The 17,740-nt window shown below is 39.5% G+C and overlaps 1 protein-coding gene across 1 annotated transcript in view; it reads right to left on the bottom strand.

Moving 5' to 3' along the window:
- NFATC1 (nuclear factor of activated T cells 1) overlaps nucleotides 1-17,740 on the bottom strand; it is a 163,769-nt gene that overhangs the window by 124,935 nt on the left and 21,094 nt on the right. The window contains exon 3 of the mRNA XM_075828152.1: nucleotides 8,151-8,310. Within this exon, the coding sequence (XP_075684267.1) occupies nucleotides 8,151-8,310 (160 nt within the window). The remainder of the gene's footprint in view (nucleotides 1-8,150; nucleotides 8,311-17,740) is intronic.

Raw genomic sequence — 17,740 nt, 5'->3', positions numbered from 1 at the left:
CTGAATAAGAGCCTGGGAGCAAGGAGTGTAGAAGCCCTTTTATATGGGTCTGAATTAATTTGGGGATATGGTCTGAGGTGTGAATTCATTTAAGGGTATGGTCTGGGGTCTGAATTTATATAGCGGCAGGGAATGGGCTGCAGAAGCGAAGGGCCAAAGATGTCTTTGCAGTAAACTGCACTAGTCAGGAGTAGTAGTCATAATGGTCTAGACCAGATGGAGAAGAAAAGAAGAGGGAACGTCTACAGTCAGATATTACATCACCTGTGAGTCACTGGATTTATAGAGGAGCTTTCACCTCTCCTGACATATCTGTTATAGTAAATACTTGTATTCCCCATGAGATAGGAATTCTTGAGCATTTTACTTAGAACACTGTGTTGTGACGTTGCTCTATTATTCCTCCTGGAAATGTGTGAATAAGGCATGGAAAACATTGAGACTTTTTTCTAGCGCAACTATTTGATTTTTACTCTAGAGCTACAGCTGCAGTGCAAAACAATACATTGAGTTGCATGCAATCTTGTGTGCTGCAGTGTCACTCGCTAAAATTAATCAGTAGTGCTACACAAAAAAGTCTTTCTGTATCCCTCACCTAATTGACAACTGAGTGTTAACATTCCCCTAGTCAAGAGCATGTGTCCCTACACAGTCTGATACTGTCAGAGATAATTGGACACTGTCAGATTGTGCAGGGATACAGCTCTTTGACATGGGGAATGGTAACACCCAGTGTCAATTTATTCATATATTTCCAGGATAAATAACAGAGGAACGACACAATGCACAGTTCTAAGTAAAAGGTGCTTTAGAATTTTAGAATTTTGACCAAATAAAACGAATTCACTGTTGCGAGTTGAGCAACACTATTCCTCCCCTCACCTAGATTTCAATCATGGATCCACCTCGGTCCATGTCTTGACTTGAACCTAATAGAAATGATGTGCAGAACCTGAAACAAGCTGTGGATGCATGAAAACACACTAATGTGCCTGAATTAAAGCTCTTCTGAAAAGTAGAATGGGATAAAATTCTTAAACAGCAACGTGAGAGACTGATATTCAATTATAAGAAGCAAAAGGATGCATTTCTTGCTGCTGATAGTGTGACCATTTTTAGATCCGTATGATACAATTGGGTAAAATGAAGTAAACAACCATTTTCTAAATATTAATGCATTTTATTAGTAGCAGACTCTTTTCATAGAGTATTACAATGAAATCAGAAATCATTACGTCTGACAAATAGGCAATAATAGGGGATATCTGCAAGTTGGAAGATAATTTATCAGCACTGACACTGCAATAATTATAGTTTTATAACCTTCTCATTATAGTTTGGTAAGCTGTTGACAGGGAAATTCGCTGTTGTAACAATTTCTTATTAAATTTGTAACTAGATTCTTGTTAGGGCACGTTCAGACGTGGCGGAATTGCTGTGGAATTCCGCTGCGGACAGTCCACAGTGGAAATCCGCAGCAGACAGTTTGTCCATTGGTTTCCACACCTTTTTAGTTATCTTCGTGCAGACATTGCGGAAAACTCTGCTGCGGACCATAGGAATTTTGTGCGGAATTTTGTGCGGAATTTTCTGTCTGCAGCATACACTAACTTGATGCGTACTTGTTGCGGAATTTCTCCATTGACTTCAATGGAGTTTCAAAATTACGCAATGAAATCCGCAGATGTAATGTGTGTTGCGTTGCGGATTGCTTTCAGGAACAGGATATTTCATCATTTTGGATGGATCTATGTGTGTCGAGGTCTATAGCCAGACTGGGATGGAATGTTTGAAAGAAAGCAGGATGTGATCTGCACCTGAATCCGCAGCATTTTACTTAACATTTTAGCCAAATCCGCAACGGAATCTGCAACGCGGATTATGTGCGGCATTGATGCGGACAGTGTCTGAAGAATTCCGCCACGTCTGATCATGCCCTAACGGTCCCCTTCTGCTAGTAATGCCCACAGATTGGCAAAGTCAGCTACTGATTTTTTTTTTTATTAAGAACCTATCCTCGGAATTAATCAAAATGTTAAAACAGCAAATAAAATACTGGGTCCTATATTAGAAAACAACTTTTTTGTTTTTATTATTTGTACAATTTGAATTTTTTAAATAAATAATAATGTCTTTAATGCCAACAGTTTTTACTAATACTTGTTGGAAGCAAACATGGCCTCTCATGCCAAGATACTACATTAAGAATAGAGGCCAGATGTTTTATTACAGCCAGACATATAAAAATGTATCACTTGCCTCATGTTGTATACCCAGCATTTGGCAGGTAAGCTAGAAATAATGGTGCGTCTGGTTGTTGGCTGAGCCAAACCATACAAAAACATGGCTTCTCCACGTCTGTATAAATCGGAGAGGTCAGCTGCATGCGTTCTCTTGTATGGTTTTCATATGGATCCCTTTCACTTGTAACAAAAATAAATGAACCAAGTGATAAAAATGGTGTGTCTTTTGTGCTGAGGACATCTGTTCTTTGTTCATTTTGGTTTATTATAAGTGATTTTTTTTTTTACATGCTCGCGCAAAAATACTTCACACCTCTTCAAAATATATGATGTGCAAGGGTGCCTGTCTGCATAATAGAGGTTACACAATGACTGCATGCAGAACTTATTGAAAACATAGGTGGCACCTAGTCTTCTTTATTAAGCAGAAGCCAAGATGGCTTTATATTTCTTCATGCACGACATCTGTATATTATAAATCATTAGGTTAAGCTTGCAAAAAACAAATATTTATTTTAATTTATTTATACTAAGACCATGATTTTGCAGGACTTTGTTCACATCTGCGTTGGGGTCCCGTTCTGACGTTACGTCGGAGCTTTCCATCAGAACGGGACTATGAACAGACACGAACGGAAACCAGAGCTTTCCGTTTCCATCACCATTTCCGTTTGTCTCTGTTGTGCACCCGTTCTGACGGAAAGCTCAGACGGAACTTCAGAACGGGAGCCCAACCAACAGAGCCTAAAAAGAATATATCTGGTGAGTTACTTAGAGACCTATAGGTAAATGTACAATGTAAGTTGACTTGAACGTATGACACCAGGCCAATCATGCCTAAACCCTTAGAAATAGGTAATTAGGAAAGTATCTGATACAAGTGAATGAGTGTGCCAATGCAGTACAATCACCATCAGTATAGCTATAATGATAGAACTGTTCTATGCTGCTACAGATACTTTATAGCTAATGTCAGTGCATATTGATAGTGACTAGGAATTAAAGAGTATCAATCATCAAAATGTTTGGACCCATCAATTTAGAATTATACAATAACATGTACTATGTGAGGGTTTTTTTTTCTTCATATAAAACGTACATTATGATTCATCTGAATTCCGCCTGTGATTAGTTGCTCCAGAGATTTCAGCGCTGTTAGGCTAAATTCACACCACGTTCAGTATTTACTTATGGTCCTGCCAAAGTTATGGCCAGACGTATGCAACTGTATACTTATGTCTGCCGTAGATTGCGCAGTATTAATTTCCTTGTTTATTATCCTTACCAATACAGTTGAGGGGTGCGGGATCCTGGCCAAACGTACTTTTGGCATATGTTTGGCCATTAAAGTCTATGGGCACTTCGACGTTTACATTGGGAGATTTTCCAGTCATATATATGCCGACAGGAATACATAATTTAGCAGCTTCCCCTATATACTGACTCTCCTGTCATGTCTTCTCATATTTACTGAACAACAGTGAACGTGATTGGTCTCTCTCTGTAGCTCCAGCCTTAAAGCTCGACATACTCTAGGGATTTCAGACGGCTGTTTTCTGAACAATTTGTCACAGTTGGTCTGTGATGGTTGTCCTTTTTGAAAATGACAAATCGATCTCTTCCTTGATCTGTGGACTGGTCAGAGATTTTAGTGATGGGATACAGATCTGTCGTTTGGCACGAACGACTTAACAAGGACTGCACCCCACAATGACCTAAAAAAAATCCAACACGACGCATCAATTTTTCAACAGATATCTGTCTTAGTTTTGTATCTGTTACACTCGTTCATGTCACAAAAAGGCGCCGAGAGTGGAAAAGAATGGTGTAAATGAACCTTTTCTGCCATCCAATGTCTCTAGTGCATGCTCAGCATTAGATTCAAAGGGACAGGTACTGCCTTTAGACTTACTATCTGACCATTTGCTCAGCAGGACGCTAACAACGTAAAAGATGTATATTCGAAGATATGTATGAATAATAATATGAGAATATATTGTAACTTAAAAAGCAGTGACAGTTTCCCTTTTGTGACTGCCTCGTTCATCTGAGCGAGGCTTTCAGAAATCCATGTACATGCTGCAGCAACAATCCCATTCAGATGTATGGAATGGAAATATCTGCTGTGTGTGAATGTACCCTTTAAAGAGGATCTGTCACCTCTCATGATATGTCTGTTTTAGTAAATACTTGTATTCCCATAAAATAACAATTCTGGAACATATTTTCATAGAACTCTCCGTTGTGCCGTACCTTTGTTATGCCTTTTGTAACTAGGGTGTTACAATCTCCCTTGTCAAAGTGGCGTGTCCCTACACAGTCTGAGACTGTGAGCACTGATTGGACATTGTTAGACTGTGATTGGGACACACCCCCACTAGTAACACCCAGTTGTTCCTTTATTCATAAATTTGTAGGAAGAATAACAGAGGAACGGTACACGCAGAATTCTGATAAAGATGCTCCAGAATTTTTATTTTATAGGGAATACAAGCATTTACTAAAACAGACATGTAAGGAGAGCTGACAGGTCCAATTTAAGTCAGCATATGTAAGTCAATTGAAAATAGACTCCTCTGGAAACCTCGATTTTATCTATTATCAATTTTGCAGCAATCAAACAGATGCAATGGACACTACAACATATAAAAAGGGGTGTCCAGATCACCAAAAAACAGGCCATGGGGGAAATGCCATTAAATAATAAATGAAAGATACTTTACCGGTTAAATCTCTAACTGCAACAGCGCCACTGCTTTGGTGCTCCCCGCCCTGCTCTGTTTACTGTGCTGTAGCTAAAGCCATGGCTTCAGTGGTCCTGTGTGTCGACGTGACGTCATCGATACAGGTCAGTAAACAAAGACCGATGGGAAGTACTGGAGCTCAAGAAGCAGGGGATTTAATATGTAAGTTATACTTCTTTTCATATTTGATTCCATTCCTCACCCCCGGCCCGTTTTTGGGTGATCCTCTAAAACCTCTTTAAGAAACTTTTAATAACATCCTCTGGATGTCTTGAACTGCCAAGGACTACGTTTTAGCAAATTTTTATGAAGATGGTATGCAAAGCATAATTATCTGTACATAATAAGTTGCAAGATTTGCAAAATATGCAAAGCTAAATGAGATCTTATAGCATCAGGTAAGAACCTCACATGTGATTCCCTGTGTTTTATTAGAGTTTCAACACAAATGACTTTTTATGAAATCCAAGATAACAGAAAAAACTAAAACGATAAATCTACCACTCCTGCCACTCAACCCCTATCTGCGCACATAGCACTAAAAACAAACATACTCGATTAAGAGCTAGGTTCACTATAAGACAAAACATCCATGAAGTAATACCATAAGTAATAAAAAGCAATTTGCGATCACAGTATTTCTTCGGTGTATTCCGTTAATGAAACTTTCAATTCCAGACATGATATAACCGACTCCGAAGAACTTAACACCATGAAGTAGAGGCCCATCTGAATGACAATGAAACCGTAGAGCTCTACCACCTGCAATATCCAACCTGTTAATATTTGTATATAGAAATGTACGTGAGGTTGAAAAACAGAAAGACAACTGGCCTGGGCCCAACAATCCAACGTACTGCTTCCAGCTGATGAAATCATTGACTTGAATGTAATCTTTTTCACGCTGAATATGTGTGAATGTATTATTTGGCAAGTGCTGGCCATGTGCATATTGCAATAACCGCGTGGAGTTGCTGGTAAAAAGTGCCAGCCGTTTATGATTGAGCTATAAAATGTCTGCTTTGTGGTATGTTTGCTTGGCTTCATTACATATAATAATTGCATCCTGGCTCACAGATGTGTGTTAATGTCTTTTTTTGCACCTTAAGATACATTTTGGAAACACATGGACAATAGACACAGGCTTTTTCAGCTAACGTGTGCAGGCGTGAATGCCAAGGAAACGTTGGTGGGGCACGGAGCCAGCAATTTGTGAGTTGCTCGTACATAAATTGTAGGTAATGGATAATGAAAACATGGAGGAACTGACACTAATTTGGAAGGTTTCCTTTTGGTCTACTACTCCAATTCTGCCTCCACTTTCTCCTGATTTACAGCTAGAAAAATATTCTCCTTGTTTAAAATGAGTTGTAATTAAACTTTCTCCTTGACCCTGAGCTATAATTATGGTATAACACAGAGCAGTAGTTGTGGAAAGCTCATTTTCCTGTCCTAGTAGATTTCTAGACTGGAGAAGACACTATGCATGAAATTAATACAATTGATTTAAGGAATGTGATATTCATTAAGAATAAAACCTTAGAGAATCATGCATAAAAGTTCTACTCAGGAGAGATCCAAGTTTTCGTTTTTTAACACAAAATTCAAGCACATTTCCCTGGCACTATCACACTGCTCATCATTTTCCGAAAAACATTCCTTAAATTCCTTGCTGGCCAGAAAATCTGGAGTTCGGCAACTACCATTTTTTCACGTCCGAGGTGCACCCGTGCAGGACGCGTTATCACGCATCCCCCATAGACTAGAGTCTAGAGAGGATGCGTAAAAACGCAAAAAAATAGGACACGTCCTATTTTTTCACAGACCCTTCACACGGTCTGTTGAAACGAGTCGTGTGAATGGCCCCATTAAAATACATGAGTCCGTGTGACAACCGTTTTAACGGCCGTCACACGGACGAGACACACGCTTGTCTGAATGAGCCCTTATAAATAGGCCTGTGATTTCTCGCGATTGTCCTTATTAGGTACACTAATCTAATAAGGCTTTTACATCTAGTTCTCATTTTGCACTTAATACATAAGAAGGATAAGTGTATAATTTACAAGCTGTCAGGACAATGTAGTGTGGAGCGCTTGGCAAATGTTCTGATGTTTGTGTCATTTCGGCTTGTCTACATATCAGAAATGAATATATTACATTTATGATAAACACGTTGCCTGCCTCTAATTTTTCTCATCTTTGTTTGGACAGAAACATATTTTGACAGATATACTTTTTAACAGATTCAGACTCAAAACATTTCCTGTTCTCTATGTTCAAACCTCAAAGAATGTGTAAGATGCAATTTGTATTTCCAGCCCACGCAGAAAATAGGATTTATTTGCTAGGTACATAGTCTATGATAAATTTACCTTGTTTTTATTAAAAATAAAGAAACAGAATTTTGAAAGCAGTAATAATAATAATAATAATAATGGGATGATGGGAGGCGTTAGCTTGTTGTCATTACACCATATTTAGTCTAATATAGTATAATATATACTAATATTCTCAACTATACTGCTTGAGCGCAATGTCAAATGAATATAGTGAATGTGTGCAAAAACTTCTTTCCTTTTAAAGCAAATAATGGTGAGTCGAAGCAAAATATATGCCTGTGTTTTCTTTACAGGAACATAAACTATATAAAAACTATAAGAGATTTTATTAAAAGAAAACACTGGATTTTCTTCTATTTGTGGGGATATAGTGGTGGACAAAAAACGTAAAAGTACATGAAAATAAAACTTTGTGTGCACTACACGCTAAACAGAAGATATATTAAGAAACACATTTAGTCTGGAACATATTTTAGAGCTAAATCCACAATGAAATCTGTTGTAGCCTACATGCATGCAATATGCTAATAGATTCAGTAAATTCATTGAATGTCATGGCAGCATGGAGGAAAAGCATCACGTTGTGCAATACAAGCACCAAAATATTTATATACTTACAAGACCAAATAAAATGATACAAAAATCCCCAGTAGTGGAGAAGATATTACAAGGCCACCAAATTCTACTGTACAGGGACAAGCTATACATTTCTGATACCTTTGGGAAAGAATGATTTACCATCCTGTACCCATTATAGTGGATTGTAATAAACATTTCTGATTAAACTCCAGGATAAACAATGGCTTCTATCACATGGTTACCTGCACAATAGGATGTCCACCAGTAGATGCCTTCACCGCCCCGCGGCTTCCTTCCGTCTCATAATGAGCTCTATGATGAGATTTGGGCTGCACTTCAATGCGAAGTTCATAAGGTCCTGACTGCGACGGCAGATGCCAATCAAGGGCAGGCAGAGAAGGGCTGTAATGGAAAAGAACAGCTATTTAACAGATATTAAATATTAACACAAAGTGTATTATCCCACACCACAGGAATTTGCCACTATTACTTTAGAGACCATGATTTGCAGTCTATCCTTCACTATCTTACATTTAAAATTTCATCAATAAGTCTAATGCCATGACATAAGTAATTTAGAAGCTCGAGAAGCCAAAACCTATTTCTCCTTCATGAAGATGGACGGCCGCTGATGTTACACTTGCTACCAGACTCCTTATGTAAGTGGAAATTGTGTGTACATTGTTTCCCTTTCCATGAATTTGACTGTGTTTAATTGTCTTCAGAGTTAGAGTATTAATAAATAAGCAAGCAGATGATGGAGAAATACTATATTAACAGGAAGGACTTATCTATCTGGTTATAAAGGGTCATGGTTGTACTCAAGGTAGCACCAAGATACTGCATAATCCTTTACCAAAAAAAACCAATGGTAAACATAAAAATCAAGAGACAGAAGAATTGACACATTGAAAGTAAGAAAGAAATGGTTCAAAGAGTACTATGAGGGTTAGACAAATTGCTGTAGACTTCAAGAGTCACCTAGAGCACTTTAGGACTAGCGTATTTTTTGTAGTAGAAAGGCAGTAAGAAAATTTCCATATATACTCCATAAATACTCCATTAGAAGAAAAAAAGCCAAAATCTTAGAGACGTCAGCAGCAAATTGTCTATGCACATTAGGTACTCCAGCCCTGTACTCTCCAATGTACATCTTTTTACCTGACTACATCTCTTTACTAATGTTTAAAGAAGTATCACAGTTTCAGAAAATAAAAGTAATTATCTGTAGAATAAAAAATTATAACATTTGTCAATATCCTTTTTGTATCAATTCTTCACAGTTTTCAAGATCTCTGCTTGCAATCATCCAGAAGTAACTTTCATTGTTTATTTCCAGTGGATAAACATCTGTCCTGGTCATGTGATGGACACACAAGTACACGGCTAATTACAACACACCTGTACTGTATAGGCCCGCATACACATGATGTAGTCTGAATATGGCGGGACCGGACGACCATCTAATATGTATGGGGCCTCCCGAGTCTCTTGGTGTCATGATGTCATGGTAAAGAAGGATCAAGAATATTGCATTTTCACACCTGATCCTTTTGTTCTCAGGGAAAATAACCCACCCCTATAAGTCTGGCAGCAGCTTACTCCCCTTTCTCCCCCTGGCCGACAGGTATTGAAAGTGTATGGCCACCTTAAAGAGGCTCTGTCACCAGATTTTGCAACCCCTATCTCCTATTGCAGCAGATCGGCGCTGCAATGTAGATAAGAGTAACGTTTTGTTTTTTTTTAAAACGAGCATTTTTGGCCAAGTTATGACCATTTTTATATTTATGTAAATGAGGCTTTCTAAAGTACAACTGGGCGTGTTTAAAGTTATGTACAAGTGGGCGTGTATTGTGTGTGTACATCTGGGCGTTTTTACTTCTTTTACTAGCTGGGCGTTGTGTATAGAAGTATCATCCACTTCACAACGCCCAGCTTCTGGCAGTGCAGACACACAGCGTGTTCTTGAGAGATCACGCTGTGACGTCACTCACTTCCTGCCCCAGGTCCTGCATCGTGTCGGACGAGCGAGGACACATCGGCACCAGAGGCTACAGTTGATTCTGCAGCAGCATCGGCGTTTGCAGGTAAGTCGATGTAGCTACTTACCTGCAAACGCCGATGCTGCTGCAGAATCAACTGTAGCCTCTGGTGCCGATGTGTCCTCGCTGGTCCGACACGATGCAGGACCTGGGGCAGGAAGTGAGTGACGTCACAGCGTGATCTCTCGAGAACACGCTGTGTCTGTGCACTGCCAGAAGCTGGGCGTTGTGAAGTGGATGATACTTCTATTCACAACGCCCAGCTAGTAAAAGAAGTAAAAATGCCCAGATGTACATACACAATACACGCCCAGTTGTACTTAAGAAAGCCTCATTTGCATAGATACAAAAATGGTCATAACTTGGCCAAAAATGCTCGTTTTTTAAAAATAAAAACGTTACTGTAATCTACATTGCAACGCCTATCTGCTGCAATAGCAGATAGGGGTTGCAAAATCTGGTGACAGAGCCTCTTTAACTTTGAATCAAATCACATGTAAAAGTGTAGGATAAGCTGCACTGTACATAAACTGCTATACACTAGCTCAGGACTGTATAAGCAAGGCATATGCCTAGGGAGCTGCTTAGTGTGTACAGGAATACATGACATGTTCCATAGCTTTAACGTGGTAGTTTAATTTTAACTAGTGCAAATAAAAAAAGCTGAAACTCTTAACATTTAGAGCTTATTCACATGAATGTGGGGAAACTCGGACGTGAAAAACTGCAGTTTTTCACGTCCGAGTTTCACCCATGCGGAACCCGTTTTCACGGATCCCCATAGACTTGAGTCTATGGAGGATCCGTGAAAATGGAAGAAAATAGGACGTGTTCTATTATTCAAAGGAGCCTTCACACGGTCCATTAAAACAATGGCCGTGTGAACGGCCCCATTGAAATACATGCGTCCATGTGACGGCCGATGTTTTAACGCCCATCACATGGACATATTCAACGTTCGTGTGAATAAGCCCTTAAAATAATTAATGATTAACTAAATATATTTGAAATAAAGTATAATTTTTACAAATCTAGACTGTAAGGCTCTATTCACACGACAGAGTCCGAGTGTCGGCCGGTAAAAACGGTCGTATTGGTCCATTTTTCTCGGCCATTTTGCATCCGTTCCGTTTCCGTTCCGGGCCGTGTTTCCGTTTTTAATATTCAATTTTGACCCGTTTTGCATCTGTTTTTTTCCTTGTCCCTTTTAAAAACGGATGAATTTCATTTGTACATTTTCTGACACACACTTCCCTCTGTAGATAATGCCACAGCCCCCCTGTAGGTAATGCTACACAGCCCCCCCTTGTAGGTAGTGCCACACAGACCCCCTTGTAGGTAGTGCCACACAGATCCCCTTGTAGGTAGTGCCATACAGACCTCCTTGTAGGTAGTGCCACACAGCCCCCTTGTAGGTAATGCCACACAGCCCCCCTGTAGGTAATGCCACACAGTCCCCCTTGTAGGTAGTGCCACACAGACCCCCTTGTAGGTAGTGCCACACAGACCCCCTTGTTGGTAGTGCCACACAGCCCCCTGTAGGTAATGCCACACAGCCCCCCTGTACAGTGAAGTCAGGGACTTCTCCTGGATCAGAATCAGTGGCCACAGGGCCGGGGATTCCGCTTCAGAAGTCCCTGGCGACACTGTCCATATATGGACAATGACGTCAGGGACTTCTCTTGGAGCGGAATCCCTGGCAACAGCTTCGGCCGAAGCCTTGGCCGGGGATTAGGGATTCAGCTTCTACAGGGAGCAACAAAATACCCTCCTCCTCCTCCTCACATGCACTTCGCACTGTGAGGAGAAGAGAGCGAGCGGCAGAATGCAAGGCCGTCACTCGGATCACATCCGAGTGACAGCCGTGCTTTACACGGCCCCATAGACTTCTGTGGGAGCCGTGCGGCCAGGAGAACGGCCCAAAATACTGCATGTTCCCTGTCATGTGAATAGGGCCTTAGTCACAATTTAACCAAGTAGCTAGAATACATATATACTTACTATAGAATAATAAATGTCTGATCAGCCATAGTTAAACCCATTAATGAACAGTGATTCTACTACATCAACTGTACAATATTATTGTAAGATCTTTTTTTTTTTCAACTAAAATACAGCATGGATATGAGTGGGTAAGGTCAAGCCTAGGGAAATTTGCATTAGTGGTATGTATGGAATTTAGTGTTTCATCTATTTTATTATTTTGTATCTATTGCATTTTCATTTATTTTGTGGATGAATATTGTACATAAATATATGGGACTGTATTATTTCTATGTATTTGTCCTGTAGGGATGGAAGGTAATGGATACCCAGACCTGCTCTGTTGGTTTTTGTAGCTTGATACAATTTAAAGAGAGAAAATAAGATATACTATTTTCTTTTAGTCTTACTAATGCTAATTCCCTCTCTAGATAAAGCGTATCCTGTTCCTAAATACATTGTGCCAACTGAAAGACGCTTCCATTAGGGTATGTGCACACGATAGCAGGCATTTACGTGTGAAATGACAGACTGTTTTCAGGAGAAAACAGCTGCCTCGTTTCACACGTAAAAGCTCCTCCTCGTATTATGCGAAGCGTCTGTGACGCTCGTAAATCTTGAGCTGCTCTTCATTGAGTTCAATGAAGAACGGCTCAAATTACGTTTCAAAGAAGTGTCCTGCACTTCTTTGCCGAGGCAGTCAATTTACACGTCGTCGTTTGACAGCTGTCAAACGACGACGCGTAAATGACAGGTTGTCTGCACAGTACGTCGGCAAACCCATTCAGATGAATGGGCAGATGTTTGCTGACGTATTGTAGCTGTATTTTCAGGCGTAAATCGAGGCATAATACGCCTCGTTTACGTCTGAAAATAGGTCGTGTGAACCCAGCCTTACTCTTCTAGTATCGCATTAACATTAATAACAAGAATTTGGTTCTAGGAATGTTGGTAGGTAAGATATGAGGTGTTACAATTGTATATACACTAGAAAATAACATTAAAATTCCCATTAAAACATTAAAGTTTACCAGGAGGAAGTAAGGTCAAAGCCCATTTTTAAAACAATATAGAGAGATTACTCCATTGCGTAGTCTTTGACCCTTGTGACGTATCCATATATCTATGGATATCTATTTAAAATCATGATACAGACAAGTATGTTGATGGACTTTCACTGTGGAAGGAAGTTTAGTTAAAAAGGGAGATTAACAAAATAGCTCACATTTCTATCTAGTATTGGCCTTCAGCAGGCCAGAGCAAAAGTTACTGAGGTCAGATGGAAACATATTGAATGGGAGCAGGAAACATATTGTGACCAACACAGTGGAAACCTGTGTGATCAAAATCTGTATAGAGCCCATGCCACTAAATCTCATCACTGCTAGAATTTTCCTCGAAAACAAATATGTAAAAGATCTGAAGCATCCTGTCTTTCAAACAAGATCTAATCTTTTGTTGATCTAAGGTAAACTAAAAAGAAAAAAAAACTAAGAGACAATCCCATGTACAGTATATTATAAGTTGTGTTGGCATACAGATATTGCCTGACAATAGCCTTACACTTAAAGGAACAGTGTCATCACAAATTATTTTTTTATATGTTAAAGATGTTAGTGCTTTATTAAAAACGTTTATATTCATTTGTGTGTTTGTGTTTTACTTTTTCTTATTTTTACACTTTTTCTTCCCTATGGGGGCTGCCATTTTTTGTTCCATTTCTGTCTGTGTCGATTAACGACACATACAGACATGGAATACGGCAGCCACAGTCCCATAGGGACTGCGAACGGCTCCCGTCCCATTGACTTCAGTGTACGGCGTCTGTGTGGGAACTGCGCATGCGCCGCTCCCACACAGTCCAATTCGAAATTGGCGCCGTCCGGCGCCATTTTCCTGTGGACCGGAAGTCGCGGCCGGACAGTAATATTACTACTTCCGGTCGCGGCTTCCGGATTTGTGCACTTGGACCAGCGGCAGCAAACGGAGCGGACGGGCCGGAGGGAGCCGCGGCGGCAGGAGCAGGTAAGAGATTTCAATGTATGTTCGTGTTTGTGTGTGTTTACTACTGTATGTAAACCTACTACACTGTGTGTTAGCTCAAAAAATGGCGACACACAGCGTAGGAGGTTACACCGTTCAAACCCCTCGTTTATCCCGGCACTAGCCAGGATAAAGGAGGGGGGGATGCTGAGAGCTCACTAGAGCGAGGGCTTTTAACCCATTGTTGCAATGCTGCAATTTTGGGAATAGCTCCATCTAGTGACCAAAAATGGGTAGTATTATAAATTAGAATTAATTTATTATATTTCCTGACTATTTCCTGACTCGTGAAAAAAATAAAAAAAATTTGAACAATGTTTAATCACCCACACACTAAATGTTTAATTTTTTAAAAAAAAACATGTTTTTCTGGCAACACATTCCCTTTAACCTCTTAAGGATACGGCCTAGTTTTGTCCTGAAGGACGCAGCAATTTTTTGCTTTTTCATTCCTACATTCCAAAAACATTTAAAAAAAAAATTCCGATGTAACCATATAAGGTTTTTTTCAGAATGAGTTGTATTTCTTAATCGCACCATTTTGGGGTACATTTAATGTATTAAATAATTTTTTTGAACTTTTTTGAGATGCGGAATGAAAAAAAAACCAGCATTTCGCCATTGTTTTTTGGGATTTATTGTTATGCCGTTCACCGTGCATTATAAATAATATGTTAACTTTAATCTGCGGGTCATTACAGCAATACAAAATTTATATGGTTTCTATCACTTTTGCACAATAATTTGCTTTTGTGTCGCCACATTCCTCAACCTTATTTTTTCCGTCGATGTATCTTTATGAGGTCTTGTTTTATGCGGGAGAACTTGTATTTTTTTCGTGTGGTTGAACAAAAAACAGCTATTCTGGCATTGTTTTTTTTTTTTTAAAGCATTCACCACGTGGGATAAATAATGTGTGCATTGTATTGTACAAGTTGTTATAAATGTGGTAATACCTATTATGTTTATTTTTTTTTTAAAAATTCCAATAATAAAACAGTTACTCAGATTTTTTTTTTTAGTCCTACCATTAAGCTTGACCCTGCAATTCTTTGATTACGATTATATGCCCTGGGACATGGCAGACCTAGGAGTAATAGTTAGACACCTAGTTGCCAGGGGCTCCAACAGGCCTAAAGAAGGGGCCCCCTCCCTCTGTAAAACTGCATAGGTGCCGCTGTCAGTATTGACTGTAACATCTGAGAGATTAGCAGCCCGGTTCTACTTCTACACCGGCCATTACAGCTGACACCCACTGTCAATGGCATGTGGCACAGCTACTGAGCCTATGGCATACCCGCATCATCATAGTACTACGGCGTGATGTGGCAACCACCAGCTCCCCACGCTATACTATTACAGCGTGGTGCAGTATGGGGTTAGTATAAAAATACATCTGCTAACAAAATGTAGCGAACTAAAGAAACTAATAAGTATATCAACATATTGATATATAACAGCATGACTGCAAGAACAATGCCCAGCGTCGGATGGAGTGGTGTAGAGAACGTCGCCACTAGACTGGAGCAGTGGAAACGTGTTCTGTGGAGTGATAAATCATGTTTCTCTATCTGGCAGTCTGATGGACGAGTCTGTGTTTGGCAAATGCCAGGAGAATGTTACCTGCCTGACTGCATTGTGCCAACTGTAAAGTTTGGTGGAAGGGGACAATGCTATGGGGTTGTTTTTCAGGGGTTGGCCTAGGCCCCCTAGTTCCAGTGAAGGGAAATCTTAATGCTGCAGCATACAAAGACATTATGGGCAATTGTATGCTTCCAACTTTGTGGGAACAGTTTGGGGAAGGCCCTTTTCTGTTCCAGCATGACTGGGCCCCAGTGCACAAAGCAAGCTTTATAAAGGCATGTGTATTCAGAATCCTGACACTTCTGAATCTTTTCTGTGAGATTTCCGCAAGCCACGCGTAATCTCGCGAGATTACGAGGTAAACGAGATTTCGTTTCACTTGCTGGAAATCTCACAGAAAAGATTCAGAAGTGTCAGGATTCTGAATACACATGACGTCCAGGCTGGATTTCATGTGTATTCATTATCAGGACACTTGATTATCGTTAATCTCTGTGTATGCGGCTGCACATCGCTGCTGTGTAAATCAATGGAGATGCGTGTATGACGCTGACTGGTCATTGATTGGTCAGCGTCATACACGTAAACACGCCCAGTTAAAAACACAATACACGCCCAGTTGGACATAACGAAAAAAAAATGCCCAATTGTCCATTTCAAAGCTCATTTGCATATATATAAAATAGCTCATAACTTGGCCAAAATGAACGTTTTTTTAAAAAAAAAAAACGTTACTGTTATCTACATTGCAGCGCCGGTCACATGCAATAGGAGATAGGGATTTGAGAATCTGGTGACAGAGTTAGCTCACATATAAATGTGTAAATTCATTAATCTTACAAGATTCATGAGAAAAACTATGAAGGCTGAAATATATAGTTCTTATTTCGCACAAAGCATACAGAGCCCTGATATTGAGTCACTGCTAGCTCTTCTTTTACAGGAAGGAAATGATCTTAAAGGGGTTATAAACTTTATTTTTTATAAAGATGTTTCGTCATTAAATGTAAGTCCCTTCATAATATAAACTGTATTTCTATTGTATTTTCCAGTCCTCTGAATGCAGCCAGTGGAAGGAATAGAGGATATTTTCATTCTAGTTATCATGGCTACATCCAGAATACGGTAGACATTTATATGGTAATGGCGTTTCTTTTAATTATATTTGTTTCTTAAAGGGGTTGTCCCAAGATCAATATTTATCACCTATCCATAGGCTAGGTGATAAATGTCTGATCGCTGGGGGTCCCACTACTGCCTCAATGTCTATGGGGTAGACAGAAAAAGTGAGTGCCAGCTGGGTGCAGATGCATAGACTTTGTATAGCGCGGCACCCAATCAGACATGTAACATCTGTCCTGTAGATAGCTGATAAATATTGATCTTGGGACAACCCCTATAAGAAATAAAATATGTGAATGCTTATCCTCACAAATGTAATGTAGTATATTAGTATATCTAGTACAGATTAGTGAAGAAAGTGAATTTACGTGTATGAATATATTTGACGGGACATAGTCTTGGCAACCAGACTAAAAACTACTAGTGTATACACTGCTGGTTGCATTCAAAGAACTGGAAAACGTGGAAAAATAGAAACAAGTCTTATATTAAAAAGTGACTTTTCATTGATGTCCGGGCATCTTTATAACCCCAGGCATCTTTATAAAAAGGTTTATACGTAGTGGCTTTAATATATCTGGGTTTTTTTCTGTTGGATTACTTCAAACTTCACTCCATTGCCAATCCAGAATAATTCTGTAACATGAAAAAACTGCAGCTGCTCCATATCTCGTGTAATGTAAACATCCGAGAGTCATTTACCAATCCCTGACATGTTAGTGACGTACTCCGGTGTAATATACGGCTTACTACGGAGATGGCTTTTCACTGGCACGTAACAGTTTGTCTCTATGTTATACATTCTTTTTTCAGTCTCTCTGTATTACCTTCAAAAATGTCGATTTTTTTTGCTTCATTTATACAAGAGGAAGTTTCCATATATCTGCTGATATACAACTGATAAGATATTTGTAATTTCTTGTTTTTAGCATGTGTGCTGGTATCTGATAAGTACAATTCTATAACCATTACTGTGTGAACAGGACATTTTCATTGATGTGTATTAGTTGTGAAAAGATGACCGGGTGCTGGGTGAGGGGCTCAGGTGTCCACTCTTC

Source organism: Rhinoderma darwinii, chromosome 5 (assembly GCF_050947455.1).
Source record: "Rhinoderma darwinii isolate aRhiDar2 chromosome 5, aRhiDar2.hap1, whole genome shotgun sequence".
Classification (NCBI taxonomy): Eukaryota; Metazoa; Chordata; class Amphibia; order Anura; family Rhinodermatidae; genus Rhinoderma; species Rhinoderma darwinii.
The sequence above is the reverse complement of the archived record's forward strand: the minus strand, read 5'-3'. Positions and strand labels throughout refer to the sequence as shown.